The 26,654-nt window shown below is 41.6% G+C and overlaps 4 protein-coding genes across 7 annotated transcripts in view; 2 read left to right on the top strand and 2 right to left on the bottom strand.

Moving 5' to 3' along the window:
* tbce (tubulin folding cofactor E) overlaps window positions 1–8,541 on the bottom strand; it is a 37,241-nt gene extending 28,700 nt beyond the window's left edge. For 2 of the 4 annotated variants that reach the window (XM_067259657.1, XM_067259661.1), the window contains exons 1-16: window positions 8,461–8,525; window positions 7,989–8,191; window positions 7,753–7,837; window positions 7,297–7,470; window positions 7,053–7,138; window positions 6,489–6,588; window positions 6,012–6,114; window positions 5,627–5,703; window positions 5,438–5,533; window positions 5,271–5,335; window positions 5,125–5,189; window positions 4,750–4,902; window positions 4,341–4,494; window positions 4,019–4,087; window positions 3,696–3,755; window positions 3,354–3,445 (exon numbers count right to left, since the gene is read on the bottom strand). In XM_067259657.1, the coding sequence (XP_067115758.1) occupies window positions 3,354–3,445; window positions 3,696–3,755; window positions 4,019–4,087; window positions 4,341–4,494; window positions 4,750–4,902; window positions 5,125–5,189; window positions 5,271–5,335; window positions 5,438–5,533; window positions 5,627–5,703; window positions 6,012–6,114; window positions 6,489–6,588; window positions 7,053–7,138; window positions 7,297–7,470; window positions 7,753–7,837; window positions 7,989–8,088 (1,479 nt within the window). In that variant the 5' untranslated portion in view covers window positions 8,089–8,191; window positions 8,461–8,525. Of the gene's footprint in view, window positions 1–3,353; window positions 3,446–3,695; window positions 3,756–4,018; window positions 4,088–4,340; window positions 4,495–4,749; window positions 4,903–5,124; window positions 5,190–5,270; window positions 5,336–5,437; window positions 5,534–5,626; window positions 5,704–6,011; window positions 6,115–6,488; window positions 6,589–7,052; window positions 7,139–7,296; window positions 7,471–7,752; window positions 7,838–7,988; window positions 8,192–8,455 lie in introns of all 4 variants that reach the window. The other 2 variants (XM_067259660.1, XM_067259659.1) reach the window with 2 other exon arrangements.
* A 4,801-nt stretch (window positions 8,542–13,342) lies between these two features.
* Window positions 13,343–17,746, top strand: npl (N-acetylneuraminate pyruvate lyase (dihydrodipicolinate synthase)). Its single transcript, XM_067259323.1, has 12 exons — window positions 13,343–13,458; window positions 13,629–13,698; window positions 14,127–14,200; window positions 14,461–14,548; window positions 14,681–14,738; window positions 15,385–15,460; window positions 15,560–15,652; window positions 15,855–16,000; window positions 16,443–16,489; window positions 16,846–16,930; window positions 17,089–17,128; window positions 17,230–17,746. The coding sequence occupies exons 2-12, from the start codon at window positions 13,631–13,633 to the stop codon at window positions 17,397–17,399; spliced, it is 945 nt and encodes a 314-aa protein (XP_067115424.1). The 5' UTR covers window positions 13,343–13,458; window positions 13,629–13,630; the 3' UTR covers window positions 17,400–17,746.
* Window positions 17,747–18,503: 757 nt separating this feature from the next.
* Window positions 18,504–21,943, top strand: rbm34 (RNA binding motif protein 34). Its single transcript, XM_067259458.1, has 11 exons — window positions 18,504–18,740; window positions 19,024–19,183; window positions 19,275–19,393; window positions 19,574–19,784; window positions 20,178–20,237; window positions 20,333–20,376; window positions 20,562–20,645; window positions 20,774–20,837; window positions 20,974–21,016; window positions 21,098–21,216; window positions 21,328–21,943. The coding sequence occupies exons 1-11, from the start codon at window positions 18,694–18,696 to the stop codon at window positions 21,736–21,738; spliced, it is 1,362 nt and encodes a 453-aa protein (XP_067115559.1). The 5' UTR covers window positions 18,504–18,693; the 3' UTR covers window positions 21,739–21,943.
* An 18-nt stretch (window positions 21,944–21,961) lies between these two features.
* tomm20b (translocase of outer mitochondrial membrane 20b) lies at window positions 21,962–26,354 on the bottom strand. The gene is made up of 5 exons (XM_067259460.1): window positions 26,101–26,354; window positions 25,116–25,162; window positions 23,726–23,807; window positions 23,088–23,230; window positions 21,962–22,569 (listed from the first exon to the last, which is right to left on the bottom strand). The coding sequence occupies exons 1-5, from the start codon at window positions 26,222–26,224 to the stop codon at window positions 22,525–22,527; spliced, it is 441 nt and encodes a 146-aa protein (XP_067115561.1). The 5' UTR covers window positions 26,225–26,354; the 3' UTR covers window positions 21,962–22,524.
* Window positions 26,355–26,654: the final 300 nt, after the last annotated feature.

Here is a 26,654-nt window from a genome sequence, read left to right as displayed (position 1 = left end):
CGGGGTTTTCTCATTTAAGAATAGAAATACTTAATTTATAATAAAGTATTTAGTAAGCGGGACACCACCTCGATATTGGGTTTTAAGACATCAAGGAAACCTAAGTTTAATATATAATAATCAGTAATTTGAAGGAATGGATTTGATCTAAGTGTAGAGCGAATTGTAACATTAGTAAACACGCATACGTCAAAATGTATTTTATATTGAATGTATTAAAGTAAGGTAAATATGGATAGTATGAACAAGTTAGATTATGAATTTGATATGAGATTGGTTTCAATGAATAGAATGAAATAGTCCAACTTAAAGACAGAAATTGTACAGTCAATGATTACGTCCTTACAAATCGGAAACATAGGTCATGCCAATGCCATGTCGGGGAGGAAAGAGTGTTAGCCATAGTTACGTTTTATCAGGGTTGAGGAAGGTTTGCGTCCAAGGCCCATTTGAAGAATCTAAAGTCAAAGCGCAGCTGTGCTGCAGGGATCACGAGACTGAGTCTGCGTGATCTGTCAGGTTGCAATTAGAATTGCGTTTTGGTTTTGTTCTTCTGTAGAATCGTTCAGGGTGTTGCACAGGCACTAATCTTGTTGAATCCCAAGAGGAGCTTGGCAAACATCCTTCGGAACGCCAATCCTGATGGCGGTCATGCCATAGTTGGTTTCGCTGGAGTCAGAGATCGGTTGTCTTCTCAAAGAGTTTTATACAGTTCAGAGTTAGGAGGACCTGTCTGAAGTTGATTGGGGGAAGCTGGGTTCTAAACTCCCCCTCTTTATTTCACACCTACCAAAGGTGTCAACTGGTGTCTGGCTGGTTCATAGGATTGTTCAAGTATTGTTCTGGACAACTTTGTACAGTTACAAAATATAGTTGAATGACTTGGTTATCTTTCAGGACGAGGGAGTAGTTACTAGAATCAATAAATCAATTTGTGTTTGACCTCCTTATATTCTTTGTTTGTCTATGGCCGCACTGCAGCTATAATTCACTAAATCTCGCTTCCTAATTAAATGTCGCCCTCGAATAAACGTAGCACCAAAAATTAACATTGTGTAATAAACTCTGCGGCGTTTAATCGAAGAAATACGGTATGTTCTTTGTTTAAATTGCCCCCACAAACGGAGAGCACAAATCGTTGGTGGAGACGTGTCATCTCAAGCAGGCCCTTTGAAGCTTGCAAGCCAGCAGGAGGGCATCACATGCAACTCTATGGTCCCTTTCCATCGGCGTTTGGTGGGTAATCAGCATACTGAGGGTGCCAAGAGGGCTGATTAGGTTTGTCTGATGTGGTCGGATTAGACTCTTACAAGTGTGACAGGATGTTGGCTCCGTTTGGTCTGGCTGACCTCGCTACAGTTGCTTCTGGCCTGGAATGTATGCTGATGTGGAGAATTATTCCAAATTTTGTGAGAGATGTATTGTCCAAAGCTCAACAGCCCAAAGTTGAGACATTCATGGGAAGTCCCGTATTTTACGGAAAATAAGCCGCATCGTGTATAAGCTGCAGCCCCCCAGAATGAGAACTTTGAGTTTGTAAATCGGAGTATAAGCCGCACTGGAATATAAGTCGCACTTTCACTTTAATTACGAGTAATTCCTCTTTCAAGTAATAAGTCCCCGTTCAAGTGTTGAGCATTAAATTAGCTGCACGGTCTGTAGAGATCTTGAGATGAAGCCACTATTTTGTTCTAAAACCGGACTATAAGCCGCATTAATTCAAACCCTTTCAACCTGCCAAGATCAGCTGTCAGTTCTGGGGATGTTGGGGCTGCTTTAGTAGATGCTGGCCACATTAGACAGGCTTGCACTATAGCGCTGAAGGAAATGTTTTTTGGTCTGGCTAATGGTTTACGAGTTATTTTCTAGGCTCATCAGTAGGACACTGATTTATATTAAGGGGGGTGAATGTAGCCTGGGGAACCAATACAAACAGTGGCGACTGGTCATTAGGGTCAGGTGGGGCACAGCCTACAACATAAAAAACTGTGCAAACGAATTAGGATAGATTATTAACTGCAAAAATGTATTATCTATGAATATAGCATCTTTCTTAATTGCTCAATTTCAGACTGCGTTCTGCCAATTCGCAGTTACACCTACGGCTACTGTAGCGCAAATGTGGAGCTAGCCCCTCTTTCACAATGCAAAGTCAATTGGACGCGGTAAAATATTAATAGGCATGCTCAGATTGTTTGTGTGTTCAACGCTATGACACAAATTTTATGCCAAGTGGGGCTGACAGCAGATAGCCCCACTACAGCGAAATTTCATATTTTTGAGTTGATTGGCTAGGCTAGACAATCTGTCTGCCTGTTGCCGGCAACACTTGTTGTCAAGGAGAGCGGGATTTTGTCTTAGCAATGCTGACGCCGGCTAACCTAAAAAAAATAATTAAGTCGATGTTCTATTACTGGAGCATAGGTTTGAAACTCTTAATTTGGAGGACAAATTGGAAAATTTGGATACTGTAAGTAAGAGAGGGCACAATAACTAAGGGTTTTTTTACTTCGATTTTACAACTGATATTTCGGTATATTTTATATAAAAATGCACTTATTATTTATGAAAATTGCATAGATTTAAAACATTCATTTGTTGCTGCTCATTTACAATTGAAAATGCTCAGAGTTAAGTGTAAAATGAAATGGTTGTCTTCTCATTTGCCCTGCAAGAGAGAATAGTGAATGGCAATAGCAGCCTCATAGTTGCATCAAAACGAAGATATTGGGCGATCCGGTGTAAAAATGGTCCTAACCTCTATGACTTAAACGTCACCTTAGTATTTCCCTTCTAGTGATATTTTCATTCATTTAGCCGACTCATTAATAAAGAACCCCCTTTGAAACAAGCAACGTTGAGCTAGCTAACTACTAAACTACTGCTGTGTGTGAATCGCAGGAGCTAACCAGTCAAAGGGCGTACAAAAATACAGGGTGTTGATATCACAGCCTGGAAACATACCTAGCTACATGTTTGGCACCAACATTGTGTATGTAGTGCAAAAATTGACTGAGTTTTTCTTGCTAGGCAGCCTTCTCGCACTGCCTTGCGGGGCCTGTCACGTGGCTTACATTGAAAATGAATGGGAGGCAAAATTTTGGTCTACCGCCCCCCTGAAAACAATCTTAGGGAAACACTGCAATGGAGATGTTATTAGTGGCTAAAACAACAACGTTGTGCTATACCCAAACTGAAGAGTGCGTCTTCCACTGCTTCCATATTTTTTCACCTTTCTGCAAGTGCCGGAACATGACAGCTGTGGCTGCATTGCTCTTTTGAGTATGTCTTGGTCATTGAGTCAACCTTGTTAAAGGGGTGCAACTAATGTAATCATGTGTTCGTTTTCAAACCTTTGAGCTAGCGTAGGAGAGCTTCAACTGGACACCTGGTATCTTCAGAAGCCTGTACAGCAGGCCTTTCACCTTCTGGATGATCATAGAATCTAAAAGTGATGAGAGGTACAGGATACCCAAAATATGTTCCATTGTTTAACATGTTAGGGTAATTTATTATTCTATAAACTGCAAAATACTATAAAAGCATTATTCTCTCTGCTGCTGAATTTCTGTCTTGTTTTCAATAAAAGACAGCTTGGGGAGACAGCTTCCCTAAACAACTTACCTAAACAATTAGATGTACATTTTCTATATGTAAATATCCAAACACTGAATGTGGGGTGGTCATTAATATACCTGGTAGTTTTTTCACAATGGGCTTCCTGTCTGAATCTTCTGGACAAAGGAATGTAATGGCTGGTAAAGGAAAAATAAATTATTCAGTCCATATACAAAACTGCAGGCTTTTTTTCTGCAGAGGGTCTTTTGTATTTACTACGCATGTACTGTATGGTTTTTTTTATTACAGTGGTTACAGTGTAGCCATTTTGTTCAGTTTCAACAGACACGGCTTGAGAACATATGAGGACAACATATAATTACAGTGTAACTGTTCGACAAAGAAAGAAAGGAGAGGAGTGATGTGAACAAGAAAGAAAAAATAAGGAAGGAGAACTCACACAAGAGTTGGTTTTTCAGCGCAAAAGGCTCCGGCTTTTTGAGCTCTCCTTCCTCCGGAGCTCCATATTCTGAAAATCAAACCGTTAACATCAATTTTTTTTTTACGTAGCAAGGTCATCTGAGTAATTTCTCAATCAGAGCAGGACTTGACAAGGAACATGAAGATCTCAAATCTGATGGATCTGGAGACTGAACATTAAATAAAACGTTCTTGTGTACCACCAGAGTTTGAATCACAGTGGAAAATGACTGACAGTTCTAACAATAACTCTGACATGGTTAACTCGTAAGATGTGCCTCTAGGAATGGACTAGTCCCTACTCTGTATCAACATAAGATAGCGGGGGTGCTGGGTGGTGAACTCTGTGCTGGGGTGGTTCTGTTGAGGATCTCTGTGTCCTCCTGATGCCAGCCACTCCAGCCCAAACATCTTGCAGTAGTCCAGCTCTGCCCCTCTTCTCTCCTCTAGAGTGATCTAGAGGAGACCATGGAAATAGGGATGTATTGAAAACATTTATATTAATAAGTGCAACTATGGGATAGTAACATGGGTAATTTTGGCCAAGAGCACTAATGCGATAAAGAAAAAAAAGAAAACTGACTGCATCCATAAAGAATTCTACACACACAAAAAATCCACCCATGGGGATTTTTGGGGGGCAATTCCAGCTCATTCAAGTCTTCTTTAAGAAAAAACTGCTGGGCTTTCAAACGTTTGAGGTATGACTACCTGGCTCCTGTTCAAGACCTCCAGCTTGCCCACTCTGGCTATGAGAAGCTGAGTGGCAGTTTCTGGATTATTCTCTCTGCTCAGAAAAGGGTTGTTCCGGCACGACAGCTTCACCAAGCTGCTCAGCTTCTCCAGCTCGCTCACCACCAGCCACTGTGTTTGCCATAGAACCAGAGTTTGTAACAAGGTTGAAAGAGAGGAAGAAGAGACACAGAGAGAGAGGGAGAGAGAGCACTTATTCAGTAGCACCAAAAAAAAATTACACCTTAAACCCACCTCAGCTCTAATATTTATGAGGCATCATATAACTCTGAATATCTGTTAAATTATCAAAGAAATTAAAAGTTAAAGACAGAGCAAAAAGGGAGCACTCACATCTGATATATTGTTATTATTAAGAGCCAACATCTTCAGTGCTGGGAACATGGCCGTCTTGAAACCTGTAGCGTGTAAAGACAATGGCATTTGTGACCTTTAATTTGAAACATTGAAACTATGAAGCAACTTTATATGCTACTTACCAGGTTGAGCATCATTGAACCAAATGGTCGATAGCCCTGTCTTGGACAAGTTAAGGTTTTCCAGTCTGAAATGTAATAAGCAATGGATGTTGGGTCATGGGATCAGCTGATAGAAGAATTAAAGAGCGGTTACAAAATTGTGTGAATCTAGCTACGTCAACACTGACCGTGGTAGCTGGCTGATACTGAGCAGGCTATCTTCAACCAAGGGGTTGTCCGAAAGATCCAGAATGGTTAGAGACTGTAGGACCTGCTGTGATGGACTGCATGAGACTGCACGTGTTAGTGCCCCAGTGCTTTTGAAATCAAACCGTTTCAGACTGTATGCTGAGTAGGGAGAGCTCAACTCTGCTTACCTCTCGAGTTTTGTGATGTCGTTCTCAGAGACGTATAACTCTTCCAGCTGGGGCCACATGGGGGCGCACTCCAACAGCTACAAGGGAAGGAGAAGCAAAAACTCAAAATAAAAACCCGAAACTCCGCGGTCCACTGAGCTGGATTGTAAGGTTCCTGCTGCTACTTCAGGTGTTGACGCCTTAATCAGCACCACCTAAAATCAATGTTATGGATAGAAACAGTTCATGACCTTAGCATTGCCTTTGATAGAATATGTAAGAATGGGTACGTTAAACATTAGCTCATCGTACTCTTTTGGAAACAGTACGTATCAATGTCTAAAATGGATATCAGAACATAGCTATTCTTGGCGATGGTAAAGAAAGGTATAATGTTGCCTGTTACCTGAGGCCATGTGAGGGTACACTTTTTGAGGGAGAGCACCTTCAGGCAGGAGAAGGCCTGATTTAGTGCCACAGGTTTGGTAGGCACACACAGTCTGTTATGGCTAATGGAGGACAAGAGAACGATTAAATAATACAAATGACACAAATCTAAATGAGACAATGGAAACACACTAAAGTGGACTCTGCAGTACGATAGTTATCAGTCACATACTGTACTACCCTGTTCATCATGGGTCCACAATCTCCCCCAGAAATACTAATAAATAGGATTTTATGTGAATACTGACACTAAACGGCAGGAAGAGTTGGCGTGAGGCAGTGGTGGACTGAAATATATCATGGGTATTTACATCCATGTCACTTTGCAGACATCCTACCCCAGAGCAGGTCTGCCACAAGGTCACAGTAATTGCTGACAACCCTTACAGTAAAAGTGTGTGGGTGTTCAACAAAATCCCAGTATCATGAAGCTGACCTGAGTACTAGCTCTCTCAGTGGCTCCATCTGCTCTGTAATGGCTGCCACATCCTCCCATTGGGATAGCAGGTTTGCACTCAGGTCCAGAGAGACCACATCTATTGGTGACTGTTAAAAAAATATGTACAATTGCAAAATATACAAATTACAGTTAAGAAATAAAAAATACTAGAGGAGGTACCTTTTTGGGGGAAATTGTGAGGTGTGCTTGGGGCCGCTGCAGCTGGAGCATCACCTCCAAACATATTAATTAAACTATTATCAAATGTTAATAGTTTTGATTTTTTTTTTGAGAAAGACGAGTTTTCATAAGTGTACTTACATTCACACATTCACACACACACATAAGTTTATATATAAACTTATGTGTGTGTGTGTATATATACACACACACGCGCGCGCAGACATCAGTTATAAGTAATGAACTATTAACATTTGATAATAGTTTAATTAATATGTATATAATACAGTCACTATTGTTAATATTTCATTTAGACCCTTTACTATTTCAGTATTTGCCAAAGGCAAGCACACCCAATGAAAAAATGGAAGAAAAGGATACGAGGAGTGATTTTCCGGATTTCGTTTTCCACACCAGGTTTGGACACCTCACACATCCTGAGTGCTACAGTGGTAAGGAACTCTTCCCTGAGGAACAGTTGAAATAGCACAACAAAACAGTGACTTTACAGTGGATTGACACTGAGTACATTAGTACACCAAAAGAGCACCAAACAGGGAATATGTTTGTTCCCAAGGTAATTTGTTATCATAGCTTGTAGCTTTCAAAATTCATCCAGTCTTACTTCTGTTTCTCAGAGACAGCCTCAAAGCCAACCATCTCCACTGTTTTGGAGGAGATGGTTATCTCTTCCTTCAGAATCTGCTGTACTTTCTTGTAGCGTCCTCGGATGGCTGTTAGATAGTCCACCCCAAAACTGGCCTTCTTGGGACGAACAAAGGAACCCCCCTTTGGGTGCCTATAGCCCGACATGAGAACATGAGACGGCTGAAGTGTGTTTATGCCCTCAAAATGCCTCCATTTCTTTCATATAAAACTAAGAGAGAACACGGAGGCACTGAAGCCACAAATGTATATGACAGAGACACACAATTGCTGGATTTCACATTCACTGTGTTTATTTTATTAAATAAAATCTCAGCATCAGATTTCAGTGAGTGAAATGTGAATGAAAGGGGCTAGTTCTTTACAAGTATTTAATGAGTATACCGTTTGATAGAATTTAGCAGGGACAGCTTACCTGCATGTAAAGTAGTGGACTCCTTCATGGGTGCCATCATGTTTACCTCGCTCAGGGTTGTCCCACTCCACACCAAGCCACAGCCCTGGGGGAATTTTAGCATGGGTGAATGCATTCTGGATAACCCATCTGTAATTAAAATTATGCGAAAACCAAGCAAGTAATGTGTGGTTAGCACTGGATAAATGCTACACTTCAAGACTCGATGTGGAGGTAAGGGGGTGGGTGGGGTGTACCAGCAGTTGGTGGTACGGTGCCAACAAACCGCACCGTGCCCCGCTCTCCATCGCACGATACACGATTCCCTACAGCGTCTGATGGCAAGCCTTCGTCCATGGTGGTGCTGGCGTATGGCTGGTCGGTGACTGGCTGAATGTTGCTTGCTAATTCACCAAACAAGTTAGCTGGTTTGTTTGCAAGTAGCTAGGCAGTCTGTCAACTAGGGGACAGACCCCAGTGTTAAAGAGAACAGCGAAATTACTGAATGACATCGAGGGTGATAAATTAAAACTAGTTCTACCAACAGCATGTCATGTCATCATTAAGTGAACTCCTGCGAGATTGAATAGCTAGCTACGTGGCTAAGTTGTCAACAACTGCTTAGCTTTGCATCTAGCAGCGCATTTTTCCTTTTACGTAATTATTTATTATGAATAAACCGTACATATACATTTTGTAGAATGTGAGTTTTAACTTAACCTACATTACCTTAGTCATACATTTAGACCCGCTTTGGTTCCTGAGACAGTAGGGAACGACCGGATAACTGGTGGTACAAACTTGCAGTGTGGCTTATGGATTTCAAAATAAAGGTTTCACACATCCAATGAACAAACTTGGAAGAATACAAACTAATAAACTTCCGTACTTTGTTTTTAACATATTTTTAGGCCTACGTTGTATTTATTGAGGTAGCCTATATGCTTGGGTATAAATATTAGGTATATCGACATGGCCCTTTATATAGTTATATTATATTGGTTTATATTTTATACTTTATTTGCTTCCAAATTGTATTTTAGATGAGACTTTTTTTTCTCAATAATTTGTAAGTCCTTGTTCATGTAATTCACAATCACATCCTACAATGGAAGAAAATGATGAGAGGGTTTAAAATATATTACAAGAGGTGTTGTTTACAGCCAATCATTGTCAGCAAGATTGAAAAAGGTTGTAGGCCTACATCTGGGGACAAACAAAAACATTGCCAATCCAGACACTCCTAGTCCGCCGGGCCCCGTTCGTCGTAAGGGTTGAAGCTAAATTAATCAATTGTCCCTTTAGCCCGTTAACATTAGCGAGATGAGTGAGAACAGAAAATATCGGTTCGTCAACGGCTGATCCGTATCCAAATCATGTGGTTAATTTCAATCAGGCTAAACTTATCAGGGAAATTGCACGTGCACGTCCTGCTTCATAAGGCAGGAAAGGTCGATCACCAAAACCGTGATTTTCTAACGGTATGATGCGGAAAAGACGAAAGAGAGAGCGGTGATCTGCTATTCTCGCCATCCGAGCAAACTATTATAATGACTCTCTAGACAATAAGCATATAATCATGGCTAAGTCAAACACCGCCACCGCTGCCAGAGCAAAACAAGCAGCTTGGGAAACAATTGCCGATAAGCTAAATGCGAAAGTTTTGGGGGAAATGTATAGGCTCATCTTAAGTGCCTCATTACCCCAATCAATCAGATCACATTTCTTTAATTGTGCCTGCTGGTATAGGCTTAATGGAAATTAATAATCGAATGAGATCTTGCTAGCGAAAATAATGATCTCAACTCTTTCAGAATAAGTAGGCTAAATAAAAACAAGGCCAAAGAGTATCTAATTGATACGAATTCATAGACAATTATGAGGATATATGTAAGCTACTGCGCTTATATCATGTACTATATATGTGTATATGCATGTAGGCATATGTGTAAATCCCTCTTTGATTTCATTGACTGGGACATGGCCAGGGAATATGATGAATTGATTCATCAGCTGGTTAAGCGCCAAGTACACTTTTCTTACAGCAACGCATGCTGCGGCTTTGCCAATGTTTTCTGCATCGCCTATACTGTATAAAAATGTAGCCTATAGCCTACCTGACGCAAAAAACCTTAAGGCTATGCAGTCTGAAGCACAGTTAAAGTTTCAAGTAGCTTTATTGTCAATTTCTTCACATGTCAGGACATAAAAAGGAATCGATATGACGTTTCCCACTCTCCCACAGTGAAACATATAAAAAGCACAGGTACAACAGATAAGACAAGACATTTCGTAAAACATAGCGTTACATATTCACATACAGCAGCATAAGCTCATAATAAAGCATAAAGCTTGCTGCGGCGTGTGATATTTGCAATGTACGGCCCGAGAAGGTCTTGCAAATAAATGAGTCCATGTCGGCTGAATCGATATCGCTCAAACAAGAACTCATCCGTGTGAAATAAAGGATCTTGGCAATCGCGAAGAACTCTATTGGTATGGAAAGCTAATCGAACTAAATTATAGCTCCTTGGTCAACTGGGTCTCTCAAAAAGGGAGCTGCCATGTTATTTTCTGGGGGTGTGGCAAGCTTATCCAGCTACACTTACGTTAGCCTGCTCTGGAGCAGGTTAGTGCTAATTGATATGTTACTATAGTGATTTATCGAAAGTTGCTTCCACGAACCAAAAAGAGGGGCGTTTTTTATCTTATCCTGAAAATTAGCGAGCTAAACCGCTTAGCGAGCTACGACGAATACCCCCCTGTAAGCTCCCTCCAATAACTTTCCCTATATAAATTAGTAACCCTAACCCAAAAAGACCCATAAGACCCGCCTTAATATCTTTGCCGTCCAATCACCGATTTTATTTCTGAAAACTGACAGATACTCATGACAATTTAAGCTCAAAGCACATATCATTGGTTAAGGGGTTACTGCCAGTCAAAAATAAATGTATCGTCAGCAACGGCAGCCATTGTTTTCCGAAGCGGAGTCCGAGCGGATACCATGGGAGATTGCCTACAGTGTTAGATTTACAGCTTCGAATTTAAATCGGAGACGATATTATGAGTAAAGACAAATTTCTTAATATGTGTTGTCAATATTGTCAATTAAAATTCTAAACTTTTTACTTACGAAGAATTTGTTTGTGTGAGTGACGCGAGTTTTTTCAGGAAAGAACTGCCTGGACAGTTATGACGGTAGTAGCACTGTTTAGCCTCGATTTGAGCAGATTTCTAAAAAACAACATTAACTAGCTAGATTATATACACTGTAAGCTAAATGTACATGCCTTGTTTGGCCAATTCGGTCGATTGTGGAAGAAACTCCAACGTTTTTTAGTTATCGAGAGGAGTATCCAGCCATAGCGCTAGCTACTTTTGGGGCAGAGAAATTTCGGTTTCCCCCATGTTTCCCCCATGTTTCCACTAGTCACTAGAATGGTCATAACTTTTAATCAAAATATGATATTTCTAATCTGTCTACCGTTCTACATTGCCCACAGATTTGTGGATATTCCACCTGCTCAAAGTTGTCCTCCATCTTGTAATTAAAGTGGTTAAAAATGAAGTTGTTCGATGAGGTATGGTGGATGGAGAAGTTTTTGTAAAAAATGGCTGCCTGAAATCACCTTGATAAAATATGATTTGCCTTAAGTAATCATATATTTATTCACATCATAAAAATCCCCTAGTTCTCTTCTTCAATATGGTATCAACAGTTAAGGTGTATAATTTAATATGAAAATTCATAAAATTTGAATATGAATATCATATTTCAACAGCATATGGAATGTTTGGAATGTTGGCTTAGGCAGGATATCCCACCAACTATGTTTGAAGATTTTCCACAGTCTGATCCTGTTGATGGGAGAGTGACATGAACAATAAAGAGTCCACGGACTGACATAATTGCAATCTACTCCTACACCCATTGTGGATAAGGGATGAGAGAGACCACTCATGTGGTCCCCTTCTTCATTTATGAAGCCTCAAAATCACCAACTCCTCTCAATAGTGACAAATGCTGACATTTGTCAAAGCCTCTTTCTCAGGCCCAAGACTCTCTCTGGAGACAGTACACGCTTGGTATGTATGCTAAGGTAGACACAGAACCAGTGAATCTGGAAGAAGTCAGTGAGAGAAAGTAGGAGTAAACTGTACAAGAGGAAAAGGCAGGACAGAAAGGCTTCATGAGAGGACAGTACAATGTTGGTAAAGAGGGAAAGGCCATCACTCAATGGATGTTATCATCAGTTATGTTACACTAGCATCAGATCCCTTATGTTTACTCACATAAGACATTACAGTTGTGCCCAGTCAGCATATTGTGTGCATATCTGTTTCCTCAGAACTTCCTTTGATCTTCTTTTTTTACATTTACATTTAGTCATTTAGCAGACGCTCTTATCCAGAGCGACTTACAGTAAGTACAGGGAAGTCCCCCCGAGGCAAGTAGTGTGACGTGCCTTGCCCAAGGACACAACGTCCTTTGACACGGCCAGGAATCGAACTGGCAACCTTCAGATTACTAGCCCTATTCCCTAACCGCTCAGCCACCTGACTCATATTGTACTTACATTTTACATTTAGTCATTTAGCAGACGCTCTTATCCAGAGCGACTTACAGTAAGTACAGGGACATTCCCCCCGAGGCAAGTAGGGTGAAGTGCCTTGCCCAAGGACACAACGTCATTTGACTCGGCCGGGAATCGAACTGGCAACCTTCAGATTACTAGCCCGACTCCCTCACCGCTCAGCCACCTGACTCCCCTACTATCCCCTCTTTAAGCCTTTGTGTCCTTCCTTTTCTTCTGATTTGTCAGCAAGATCATAAACAGTTTACTCCTACTTTCTCGACAGATTCCTCCAGTGGCTGTTGCCTAAATTCAGATGTGCAGCAAAGTAATAGGAATCATTCACACTCTCTCTCTCTTCTTTCTCTCACATACAGCTCATGGTACATAAATTACACGTTCAACCATGGCCCAAAATGGGTCTATTGTACCTTGAGATGGAAGCCTTAGGGGCAGGATTGACAAGACTGGGGTGGCATGGTTTCAGTGCCATGACCTGTACCAGTCAGTTGGCGTGCTTAGGAAACAAAGTCAGGAGTAGCTGTTATAAAACCACTGAACCCTAAGACTTGTCAACAGAAAGGGTCAGCTTCATAAACCCTTTTAGAAATTGTCCAAAAAAAGTACAGTATTCCGACCTGTTTGACGAATGCTAATGCTTGAAATATATATTGTTTTGTTTGTTTTTAATATTTGTAATTCCTACTAAACGTTATGTAGGCAACAATTTGGACATGCTCAGTTGTATATTTTTGATCTTGCCAGTACAAATAACCAGACTGATAAATCTTTAATCTTTTTTTTTCTAACTATTATAATTTAATCCCATTAACTAGGTTCTACTTGTTATCATAACTCTGACCTCTTAAATCTGAACATGGAGTAGATTGTGCCTCCAAATTCAGTCGTTTCTACGTAAGACCACGCTTTTATTCTGAAGGCGAGTTTGCGAAACAGCAAAAACCGGAAGTGTCCGTGCTTCGCGGCGGGCATCAGCGGAGATAAAAGCATCAGTCATGTGACAGCCGTGACAAACTCGGGTATTTACTTGTTGAACAACTGGATTCTCCTATCTGCAGTCACCTGACTCTAGTGTCCCTTGCTGTTGCAGATTGTTAAGGCTCAAGACAAGACACCATAGCCACTGACAGTAAGTGGGCTTCTTGAATGCATTATGATTTATGAAGGGATCAGTTTAAGGGCTAAATCTCAGTTGTTATCTCAATGTCAGAGTTTAATTTCAAGCCAGAACAAGCTGTTCCCTGTGTATGTATGTTATGTGAGTGTCAGCACATTGTGTGTGTCTGTTTCCTCCCACAGCCATGAACGTTAAAGCAGGAAAACCCACTGGGCTGGTTGCTGCCACCTTCACTCCTCTCTCTGAACAGGGGTACGAGCTCTGGGTCTATACCAGTATGACCTAGAATAGAGGGGCAGCAAGGTGTCTAACCTAGAACAGAATGGAAACAAGGATCCAATAAATGTATAACCTGGAAAAGAGGGTCATCAAGGACATGTACAACCTAGAAAAAAAGAGCAATAATCTATGTGATTAAACTATGACAAAGCCTAGTGATCAATTGTATCATATCTGTTGTAGGTGCTCTGGAGCTTTCTTGTTCACTTAGGGTGACTTCAATCCTATAACTGGTTGTGTTTTAATGATCTAATGTCCTCTCTCCCCATCTCTCTCTCACACTATTTCTCTCTGTTCCTTGTCTCTTTCACCATCTCTCTGTTCCTCCTCTATCTCCACCATATATCTCTCACCATCTTTATCTCCATCTCTCTCTTCCTCCCCGTCTCTCTTTGCCTCAGTGAGATAAACTTGTCCCAGATCAAGCCCTATGTTGCGTATCTGATCGAGAAACAAAGTGTTAAACGTGTCTTTGGTAAGAGCTTTATCCTTCTCTCTTTCCCTCCACCCCTGCTCTCTCCATGCTTCCATCCTTACTCTTGCTGCTCCTTCATCCTTCATAAAGAACCTGTGAGACCAGAATGTTCTGTGACCTGTAGATATGCTGCTTCTCATTGACTATCCCTTACCTCCTCTCCCTCCCATCCTTGCCTCCCCCCTCTTTCCTCCTGTCTACCCCTTCTTATCCTATTCCTTCTTCCACCCTCATCCCCTCCCCTCCTCCTCCCCCCTCAGTAAATGGTACTACAGGGGAGGGGATGTCTCTCAGTGTGAAAGAGAGAAAGGCTCTGGCAGAGGAGTGGTGTCACCAGGGCAACAACAGGTAAGCCTGAGGGGAGATGGGGGGGGGGGGGTCCATTCACCTGTGTGACTCAGCAACAGGAAGTAATATGTACATGCCTGTCTCGCAATGCTTACTGTGTGTGTGTGTGTGTGTGTGTGTGTGTGTGTGTAGGTTGGAGCAGGTGATAGTACACGTGGGTTGTATGAGTCTAAAAGATTCGCAGGAACTGGTGAGTAAGTGCACACACAGACATGCATGCACATACACTGTTGTGAAATTTAACCACAGCATGCTATATCTATTCACCGATACACCAGGTGAGTGCTAAGGCATTAAACAGCAAATGCAATTTAGTCAAGAACTTTAATGTTTGCAAACATGGAAGCATGAAAGAGCTTGCTACCAAGCTCTAGTTGTCTTTCAAAGTAACAATGATTTCCAGCATGCTTTTTATACACCCTCTTATAACGATTCTTCAGTAGCGGACTATAGCTTTCTTACTCGTGTCATCTCAAATAGTTGCATGCCAAAAGTTACATTACTTGAGACACTAATGCTTATCGTTTTTCTATTTTTATCCCACGGCCCCTTGGTCACTAGTTAACCATATCATGGATAACAGTGGACTCCTTCATATCATCAGATAATCATATCAGTAGTGATGATGGTCAGCAAAGTGTTGGCATCTTGTTAGCAAATAACAAATGTCAACACTCACAGGAAATTGCAACAATATTGACAGGGCAAATACATTCCAGAGTAACATATCAAACATTTAGAAAGTATACTTATTACTAATATAGAGAAATATCCACGCGTAGACATCCTCGAGTCATGCGTGGTTCCAGAGTGTTTGAGGCCCTCTATTTCTCCAGGCTCGCCATGCTGTTACCACTGGGGCACATGGGATAGCTGTCATCTCTCCATCCTTCCTCAAACCCTCCAGTGTAGGTCAGTACCAACACCTGGCTCCCTGTTGGAACTGCTCTGCCTGCTTGTTCAGCAGTCAGCTCATCGTGTGTGTGTGTGTGTGTGTGTGTGTGTGTGTAGATTCTCTGAAGCTGTACCTAAAGGAAGTAGCGATGGCGGCCCCCTCTTTGCCGTTCTATTACTACCACCTCCCTGCTGTGACCGGAGTCAACCGTGAGTACACACAGTCACTCAGACATGCTCACTCTCCCACAAACACACGCTCACCCACGTGCACATACTTACACATGCTCCCACACTCTAGTATAGACAGCTCCATATAAGTGACACTTCTAGGGTATTTCTTGATAATTGACACATTGAGCAACACACTTCTCTCCTTCCTCCCCTCTATTGTTCCCTCCTACTACTCCAGTGGCGGCCAGAGATGTGCTGGAGGGGATAGAGAAGCAGATTCCCTCCTTCAGGGGGGTGAAGTTCAGTGGTACTGACTTGCTGGACCTGGGGTTGTGTGTGAGCTACTGTCCTGCCCACTGGTCAGTGCTGTACGGGGTGGATGAGGTCAGAAATATACCTCCCTGTCTCTCTCCCTCCCTCTCACTATCTAGTCCTCGGGGTGGCTGTGGGTCAGGGGGTACAGCTGGGGGGGGGGTGGTGTTAATCGCAAGGTTGGTAGTTCGTCCCCGACTCCTCCACGCTGTGTGCTGAAGTGTCCTTGAGTAAGACATTGAACCTCAAGTTCCTCCCGATGGGCAAAGTAGCGCCTTGCAAGTGAATGGGTGAACGAGAGGCCAAAAATGTCTGACTGCCGCTAAGGTAGAAAAGTGCTATATAAATGCAGTCCATTTAACATGTAATTCTCTTTCACTCCCTATCCCTTTCCAATTCCCTCTCTCTGTCTCACTCACTCTATTCTTCTTTAGCTCTCTCTAAAACAAACTTTTTTGTTTGACTGTTTACATTGTGTGAAGAAGTGCTGTGTGGTCTTCTTGTGTTTCATCAGCAACTGCTGGGAGGTCTGGCCATGGGTGCCTGTGGAGCCGTGGGCAGGTGGGTCTCCGTCTCCTCTTTCTCCTGTCCCTCTTTCTTATGACCCCCCCTCCTCCCCCTGTCTCTCCCTCCCCCCTCCACCTGTCTCTCCCTTTTCCTCCCGTCCCTCCCTCGTCCTTCTTCCACCTCCCCCACCACCTCTTTCTCTCCCTTCTCTTCATCCTCCTCCCTCTTCATCATATTCTAATCTGACTTTTCCAAATTGTTGATGCTCCCATGACAACCTTCCTCTAAGTGGATGGGATTGATTTTGATTTTGGATGTACATTTGTGTGTCTGTAAACCCAACATCTGACTGACCTTCTGCCTTCCTCCTCCTCACTCTCTTCTCCTCACCCTCCCCTTCCTCCCTCCAGCACGTACAATTACATAGGCTTGATTAACAACAAGATGCTGGCTTTGTTTGAAGGAGGTGACCTTACCACAGCCAGGGAGATAGAGGTAGGCCAGTCAGACCTGTCTGGCTGTCACACATTTGATTTATACCACAATCAGTCCCATCGGGTCCCAATTATAAGTCAATTCAAATGCTCCTTAAGGAGCTTGCTGACATGATTAAAACAGGAGTGGTGTTTTATGATGCTGGTTTCTCCCTACAGTTCAAGATCCAGGCTGTCATGTCTGACCTCTTCAAGCTAGGTGAGTGGATGCCCGCTGCTTACTTGTCCGTGATGCTTTGGCTTTGCCTTAGTTGTCTGGGTTTGACCTGTGTCTTGGTGTGCGTGTGTGTATCTGTGCAGGTTTTGACCTGCCCATGAACAAGCAGCTGATGAGTGAGGTGTCAGGTATTAACTTGGGCCCCCCCCGCCTGCCCCTCCAACCCTGCGACCCCCTCCCCATCGCCACCAGCGCTGTCTCCCTGCAGCGGCTCCACCACACCCTGGACAGCTCATCGGGGCAGAAGTCATAGGTCACCGTTCTTGGATGGGGGGGTGTCAGCCCAGTGATCTGCAGTCAAACACTTGATCAAGAGATCCCCATGTGTCGATTTGGATAAAAGCATCTGCTAAATGAATGCATTGCATTATTATTTTCAATATGGTGCCTTTAGGTTTCACTAGAGTGGTGAGATCAGCTGTAAGAATGAAATGAATGCAGTACAGTACATTCCTGTGGGCCAGTCCTGATGTTGGGGTTAATATAGAAATGTGCTCCACACTCCGTCAGTTTACTTGTCCATGTGTCGACTCCAGATCGCTATGGAAACGGGTTCTGACTTCCTTATTCCTGTCAAGCAATAATAACACAGAGACAAAATGGTGTTTACTGTCATGTTTTCAGCAGCCAGAGAAACACTCCAGACTTTCAGTTAATTTGCCACCTCTTAGTTGATGTGCTGTCAATGTCCATTGACAGCCTCATTATTTGAATATTACTGTACTTTATTGCAATGGAGGACATTGCACTACATTAACTAGGCCTACATCACTACAACAACAAACTGTATTAAGACTAGTCCAACATACTTTTTGGCCCAGTTTCCCCAGACATGGATTAAGCCTAGTCCTAGCCAAAAAACATTTTGGATGATGGAGATCTTCATTGAATTTTTTATCTTACTTTAGGACTAAGCTTAATCCATGTCTGGGAAACTGTACCTTTAAAATATATATTAGTCCAGACTAAAAAGGGAATTATGTACATTCTCAACTTTGTAAACACACTTGCCAATGTCTTAATAAATTGATACCTTTTTATACGGTTATTTTTGATCATTATTAAATGTAGGCCTATACATTTGTTGTCATGTTTGGGGCTCCAGAGTGTGTTCGAACAAGGCCAAAAGTGATATACAGTATCAGTTATCACTTCTACCAGATTGAATGGAATCATTGAATGATCGGATGATATACGGAGATGATATACCATGTAGGCTACATTATTTGATCAACTACTTCAAAGATATGAACATTATGTTTTGTGTTACCGCGGTGACTCTCGCTTACGTAGGAACCTTTGGTACTAAATCTGTAGTGGCGGTAGGAAATATTGAGGTGACGGACTTTTTTCCACTGGATGGAAAACGTGAGGGGAAGGGCTTCGAAACGAGTAGATAATTTGATGTAATACAGTTTAAAGTTCAACCTAGAACTTGTTATTTAACGGCAAATTTCCAACACTATTAGCTGTAAGTGAATTGAATTATAAAACTGTCAATAGTAAAGTTGGAGCAAAAATCTGTAACGGAGCTGGTGAAGTGAACCATGAAGAACCATGAAGTGACCATGAAGAAAACACTTCACGGGGAGAGGTTTGTAATTATTTTTAAATGTTCTTTACTAGTACTAGTACGAATAACTTCAACGACTGGAATGCCCCACCTATGGTAAAAGTATATCTGGCATACATTTACTTTAAAATAAAATTTACTTTTGTCAAATTCAGATGGGACAAAAATTCTTAATCATTGAGAATGCAGCCAACGTTCATAAAAACATGAACCGTAACTACTTTGAACAGCTGTATGGGAACCATAACTTCCCAGGGAAATGCATGTGTTCAAACTAATTGTCGAGCATCACGTTTTTTTTCAGTAGGGGGGCGCAAGCTACCAACAGCCAATCTGACTATATGGTTGGATCAGTATCAGGCAGCTTGTTTCTAAAGGAAGCTTCATCCAGCTCTAGATCGCTGGCAGCTTTATTCTCATCTGCACCTCCAGCCAAGGCCCTCATTTATGTCCCTGCACCGAAGGTAAGCAGTGTTTGGAGTAGTGTTACCTTTTTGTGTGTTAGTAATGACACAAAAAAGTCAGTCCTCTTTTTTTTATGCCTTACGTACATAGCCTGCTCCGAAGAGCAAGCAGGAGGATAAGGGAGATGCAGTAGTAAAAGGCCCAAGCAACCAGCAACAAAAGAAGGCTACAAAGAGAAAATCTGCTGCTGACCAGAAGGTGGAAAACAGGTGTGTCTAAAATGAAAGGAAACAGAATACAATTAAAGACTATTTACATTTCTTATGAAATACATAATTGTTTGCATTCTGTATTACATGGGTGTTGCTTTATCTTTTTGCTAGATATACTTTTGTTACAATGCAGCTAGATACGTAATGCAAATGTCTCTCACACACACTCTTATTCAGAGAGAGTGCGCTCCAGAATGCCGATGCAGATGAGAATGTCACAAAGACACCCAAGAAGGTGAAGAGGAAAGTTTTAGATGTGAAACAGGAGGGCGCTATGGAGGAGGAGAAGAGGCCAACAAAAAGACAGAAGACTGAAAGAGTGGAGGAGAGGATAAAGCTGAAGAGGACAGTGTTTGTTGGCAACTTGCCTGTCAGTTGTACAAAAAAAGTAAACCTAAAAACTATTTTTTCATTTTTACCAGCATTGGCCGTGCAATGATGCTTGGTACACAGGGATTCCACTGTCATGGGATGGAATATTTATAGTCAGGGAATTTAATATTTATTTCAAACTTTGGTTTGTCATGTAAATTAATACATCCTAAAAGTATTGGAGTATTTTCATAGAAATTACTCTTACAAAAACACCCATTTCGGAAGCTAGCAGTGTTGGTGCCATATTTTAGGCCCACTTTAAGTATACGGTCATCGTACTGAAAATTTAGGTTGAGTCATACAATTGTGAAGAAAATACACTTGTCAAATGGTGTGTATACAGTTTCACACAATGTTTTAACATTTTATATAACAAGGAAATCATTTGCTAATTTAACTTTTACAGACCCTGAAAATAATCTTCAAGGACAAAGGGCTTATTGAATCTATTCGTTTCCGATCACTGGTAAAGGCTCAACTCAACTTTTTACAGATGTGAATTGTCTATCTACCAAGTTAGACACAATGATCTGTGACTGGTAAAACACTTTTTCTCCACAGGTGAGGGAGGATCCTGGCATGTCACGGAAGTGTGCTACCATTCAGTAAGTAACTATTGTGGAATTTTAACAGTATCTAGTATAATAAACAATTTGACACATTTTCTTAATTTTAATAATATTTTTTTTTAATAAATAATTTCCAATCTGATGATGTAGGGTTTATTTGGAAGGTGAAGGAAAAAGAAAAGGGAAAGGTTAAGTTATAGTTATGTGTTTTCCTCCTATAGACGCAAAGTTCATTCTCAAAGAACAAGTATCAATGCATATGTGGTATTCAAAGATGAGGAGGGAGCTGTACAGGCACTGGAAAGGTAGGGTAAACTTCAGTGAGTTACATTATGTGCTACCTGAAAACAAGTCATTTAGATATTGGGATGAAAATCTTGTGCATTATGAAAGACTTGGCTCATCAAGGTATCCATGGCCCCTATGATTGCAGGAATGGCATGGAGATTGAAAAAGACTTTCATATAAGAGTTGACAAGGTTTCCCAAAATTCCCTTGTAAGTATCCTTTTATTGAATTGTACTGACTTTAAAATATTGAAGCAAAACCTGCACATCATGTGACAAATTTCCTGAGTTTCCTCAGTAAAAAAATAAAATAAATGCTAATGCCTAAAACAATCTTGATTTTTAGCATGACCACAAGAGATCAATTTTTGTTGGAAATCTCCCATTTGGTGAGTATCTTTTCTAGTACTGCATTAGATGTTTGTAAAAACAGTGCACTGTTTTCTTCTTTAATGCATGTTTCCTTTCAGAAATAAATGAGTTGCCTTTACGGCAGCACTTCGAGGAGTGTGGTACAGTGGAGGGGGTGCGTTTGGTGCGGGACGTGAACTCCGGGATGGGCAAGGGATTTGGCTACGTTTTGTTTGAGGTGGGACACAAAAATACACACTGTTAATCACTACTGTTAATCTTTATTGATAAATTATTGTAATCACTTGTTAATATAATCTGCTAATATAATTTCTGCTCCTGTTAACAGAGTGCAGATTCTGTCCAGCTGGCTCTGAAGCTCAATGGTTCCAAACTCCAGGACAGGAGCATTCGTGTGAAGAGGTCTGTCCCAAAGGACAAGGCCATCAGAATGGCTTCTAAGAAAGGACCTAGAGGGAGGAGAGACATGGGTCCTAACAAAGAGACAGAAGGAAGAGAAACAATGGTCAGGGTGAAGGACAAAGGTACCGATAAGGTTCAAGAGTTCAAGAGAAGACCACGGCAGGGACCTCAAAACAAATCCATGGGAAAGACGTTCATTAAGAGTCCAAACAAATACCAAAACACATCCTCCGAGTCCTTCAAAGGTGAGATGAGCGACCCTACCAAGAAACCTAAAAAGAAAGGGCTGAAAAAGAAGCTCAGACCCAGGAGGAGCCAGAAGACTGTCCACATTTGAATAATCTGTATTTAACTGTAAATGTATCTGATATCCTGCCCATTCAGATGTGGTTCGGAGTTTTGGCCAGAAATACCACTGAGGTTGTATTGTAAGGCTGGATGTGTGTGTTATACATGTGGGCTTTCAACTTCCTTACCAATATTTTAGAGAATGTACTTCTTTTTTTGCCTATTAAAATGGGTTAGACGATGGGGAAACATTCAATAACTTGATTTCAGTGTTTCATCCACCTTTTATTTTCATTTCTTACAAAGAGGGATGGCCTCTTCAAAAGAAAAAGCTTAACATTACATCACAGTAAAAGTATTTTGTCAGACCATTTTGTTTTCTCAAGACCCCCCAATATTTTATAACCTAACACCGTTTCGTACAAAGACATTTAACACAAACAATAAACCAGTTTAGTGGACTGTGAATGATGGGGTAACTTTCCCTCTGCATACAGTATATTTTGTCTTAGCTACACTGTTAAGGGTTAGGGAGAGTTTTGCCAACTTGACACCTGATACAATCAACTTCATTTCTGAAGAAGTGAACAGCATGACAATGTGATCAATGAAAACAATGGGAGGGAACTGTACAGGCAAATGTTGCTATTTTCATTTAGACATACAGGACGCTGCAAGGACAGATTCAACCCTCGAGGCATTGTTTTAAATGAGAATGATGATGTGAACCAGGTAACACAACATTCTTTCATAGAACTGTTTTTTTGATGTTGAAGTTGGTCGCCACAGGATAGGAGTATTTTCAAGCAGAGGAATTTAGTCCAAGGCCCTCTTCTTATTCTATGTCGTCTTCGCTCAAGCTCTGTGCGCTCACAATACGCTGTTGAGATGAGAGGGAAAACCGTTACCTCATCTTCTACCTCAACTATTTACAAAAGCTCAGGAAACAAGATGTTTTACCAGCAAGTCACTCACTTGTATCCAAAACTTTTATCAGTTTAACCCTTGTGTTATCTTCGGGTCATTCTGACCCATCAGTCATTGTGACCCACCATCGTATTGCGACAACTTAACCGCATACAAAAACAAAGTGAAGCATTTTCTTTTAACTCTTGGGCTGTCTCAGACCCCCCCACATTGCGAAGGTTAAAATAAAATTATTTTTATTTGTTTTTGTATTGGGTAAACACAACGATGGTTTGTTATGAACCTTTGGGTCATGTGACCCGAAGGCAGCACAAGGGTTAAAAACAAACTAATCTTAAGCCTTCACTGGGTGCCTTAAATTCTGACTTGTGCACGATTACGCAAGCTGCCAAAGATAGTCTTCATACAGCTCCACCAAGGCGGACTGGCAGTACTAAATGGGCAATGATACTGGGTAAGCAGGCCTGGTACCTGGCTGATGGTGGGTAATTTGGTGAGCAGCATCTGGAACACGGGCGGCGGCAGGGTCTGTTGTAGGACCTGCAGCAGCTGCTGGGGCTGGCCACACACGGCAATGGCGTTAGTCAGGTGGTCCACACCATTTTCATAATCTCCTGTAGCGACCACCAGGCCCATAAAGAGAGAGGTATCTGAATGGATGGTGACTTCCTACACAAATTAACAATTGCTCAAAAGTCATTCATTTTATTTAAGCAGGGAAATCTCAGACCAGTCAACTGTTGTCCAACTCCTATGGGGCTGACTATGTAGCATAGCCTAATCACTGCTTGAATCAGGGAGAACAGGTTACTGTTATTAGCCATCATCAAAGTTCGCTACTTAGGAATATGTTCCCACTCTGTAGCTTTAACGTATCACTGATTTAAATCTGCTGGATGGCCGATATAGAAGATATATGTCATATTGCTTAAATCAATCCAGGTCAGTGATTAGTAACACACCAAGGAGGATGTGATGGAGGAGCGCTGTTGTGACCTAACTAAGAATGGGAACTAAGACTGAAGCTTTTTCTGGTAAATTCAGTTGGAACCAATGCAATTTAAAGAACAGGACTTCCACCGCTATAGAATATCATCCTTTTTTTTTACCCTGGGCCAACAGCTCTTCTCCCAACTGGATCTCCTCCAAGAAGAACTTCTGGACAGCCTCTGCATCCTTCAAGTCGGGGAGCTGAAAGACCAAGGCACCCGATGACATAGTTCATAATCCAAAGCAGATACAAGACTGAACCACCTGTCTGAACCTAAGATATTCTTTAGTGGACATGGGGGCATTTGTCATGCAACTTTATGAATTGAGCATGTGACAATGTAATAGCTAAACTTCTCATAGATATAAACCCAACTTAAAATATTTTCTGTAAATCCCTTTTCGGAGTGAACAACATTAATAACTGGAGACACTTAATAGTTCTGCTCCAATCACGTCAGCATCATGTTAGCTGTAGTGTGGATCTACATTATTGATCATGACATAAATTCACAAGTAATCAGTTCCACTTTTTTCATTGGGATTTTGCATTGATGCTGTCAACTGACCACTTCTGGTCAGTTGACAGCGGCCATTCTCTCCAATGCATTCCCTGACTGGCTGCATGGGCATGCTAAGGACTACGATATTTACACAACTATATGTTGTGGATTTGTGCTGTAAAGGAGGGGAATTTAACCCCCCACCTCTTGATTAGTATTCAGACGCTTAGGGCTTTACTTACCCCAATATATACAGTGCAGTTTAACTACAAAATCTATAAAGTGATTCTGTCATGAAATAATATTGAGTTTCCATTATGTTACAATATTGGATTGCTATATACAGGGAGTCAGATGGCTGAGCGGTTACAGAATCGGGCTATTAATCAGAAGGTTGCCGGTTCGATTCCAAGCCATGCAAATGATGTTTTGTCCTTGGGCAAGCCACTTCACCCTACTTGCCTCAGGGACAATTTCCTGTACTTACTGTCAGTCACTCTGGATAAGAGCGTCTGCTAAATGTAATATATCTATTGTCCGTATGTTCCTGTTGTGAAAATGTTTTTAGCCCCAGTATCAGGTCTATTACATTTAGTCATTTTTAGTCATTTAGCAGACGCTCTTATCCAGAGCGACTTACAGTAAGTACAGGGACATTCCCCCGAGGCAAGTAGGGTGAAGTGCCTTGCCCAAGGAAACAACGTCAGTTGGCATGACCGGGAATCGAACTGGCAACCTTCGGATTACTAGCCCGATTCCCTCACCGCTCAGCCACCTGACTCCCTATTAAACTCTCCTGGTCTGTTGTAATCAAATCAATAATCATTTTAAAGCGTAAATTTTAAGGAGTCAGATGGCCGTGCGGTTAGGGAATCAAGCTATTATTTAGAAGGTTGCCGGTTCGATTCCCGGCCTTGAAAATGACGTTGTGTCCTTGGGAAAGGCACTTCACCCTACTTGCCTCGGGGGAATGTCCCTGCAAATGTAAATGTAGAGCAACCCTTACCTTTGACAGTCCGGACCTGTCCTGTGCCACCTTCTGCTTTCTCCTCCCTAGAGGTGAATTATAAACACATTTTAAATATGTTGCATTGCATTTTTCTGCATATTTTTTACAAAAGGATTTAAAAGTTAGACAGACATTCATGATTGACTTATCGGAATCCGATTTTATCACGTTTGAACCTCTGCTCTAAGATTATCCACAAGCTCTACCCACTTCGTTTGGGGAATTTACCAACCAAGATACATCGTAAATAATGGCATCACACTAGCCAGAGGCTGACATGACATTGATGTAAATACAAACTAATACAAATGGCATTATTGACATGCGTTGTCAAGCATAAAAGTAAGATTGTAGAGCCTTTATCAGCAGCAAAACAGAGCAAGCAGGTTTGTTCCTTTCATTAGACTCGTCGTGGGCTGATTACCTAAAGAGCTGCTCATCATATTTGTCAAACTAGGGTTAGGGTTGATAGGAAGATGATTTGCAGTATGTTGCATGACAGGTTCTGTGTAAGCAAGCTTTAACTAGTTAGCTAACGTTAGCCGCGTATTATATCAATGAATCATGGTCGGCTAGCTGGCAAGCTAGTTTGATGGCTATCACACTGTAGTCCAGTTAGAACAGTGATTTGATTTCTTCGTACTGGGAGACACTAAAATGTTTTGTTAAGTAAACTAGTCTCGGGTTAGCTAGCCAATTCGCTTGCTATTATCAGTCTAATTAGCAACTAAACCATGTGAGAAGATGTTGGATCGCTAGAGCTAGATCTAGCCAACAGCCAGCTACCCCACAATTAAGTGCAAGTGCAGTGTTCAATCAATTATTCAGAAAAAAAACAACTACAGTCGAGCTACCCGTCTAAACCATACCTCGGAATACGAAATAGTTTAACGTTAACAGTATTGCTTTGGCATTGGATTCAGAACATCACCTGAATTTGTTTCCTAAACCGGGTGTACACGGTCGGTAGGTCAACACTCACGTTCTCGGAGCCTGTTCTTGAAGTTGGGGTCACTCCGTCTTTTCCTGTCGAAGTAAATGCAATAGCCAACAAAAAGAGCACCGCAAACACCGGCGGCTATCGTGCTCGATCTACCGCCCATCATAACTTAAATAACGACTAATTGTTTTTCGATATTTGAATGTGAATAGAGGGCTAAGTTTCAGAGATCTCTCATGACCCCACTGGCGCAGCCTTGTGCGAAAAAACCTACAGTACAGGACCCCTCAATAGCTTGACCAATGGGGTGTCACTACTGAACGCCTGATTGCAAATGATTAAACTCGTGATTTTAATTTTGTCGGCAGGTTTGAGTAATTGCACCTCATTTTTATCATTTAAAGCCTGGAATAAACTATTATCGTTGATAATAGTTGAAAGAGCAAGCCTGCTCTTTCAAGATGGCGTCCCCATTAATGTCTATGAAAAGTGCTCAGTGGCGCAGTGAGGCCAGACCCCCACCCCTCGCCCCTCGGCTTGAAAGCAAATGCCCCGGTGGATGTAGGTGGTATTGCATTTCTTGCTAGACATCCGGC

The sequence above is a fragment of the Osmerus mordax genome, chromosome 21 (assembly GCF_038355195.1).
Source record: "Osmerus mordax isolate fOsmMor3 chromosome 21, fOsmMor3.pri, whole genome shotgun sequence".
Taxonomy (NCBI): domain Eukaryota; kingdom Metazoa; phylum Chordata; class Actinopteri; order Osmeriformes; family Osmeridae; genus Osmerus; species Osmerus mordax.
This window is presented reverse-complemented; position numbering and strand designations above follow the sequence as displayed.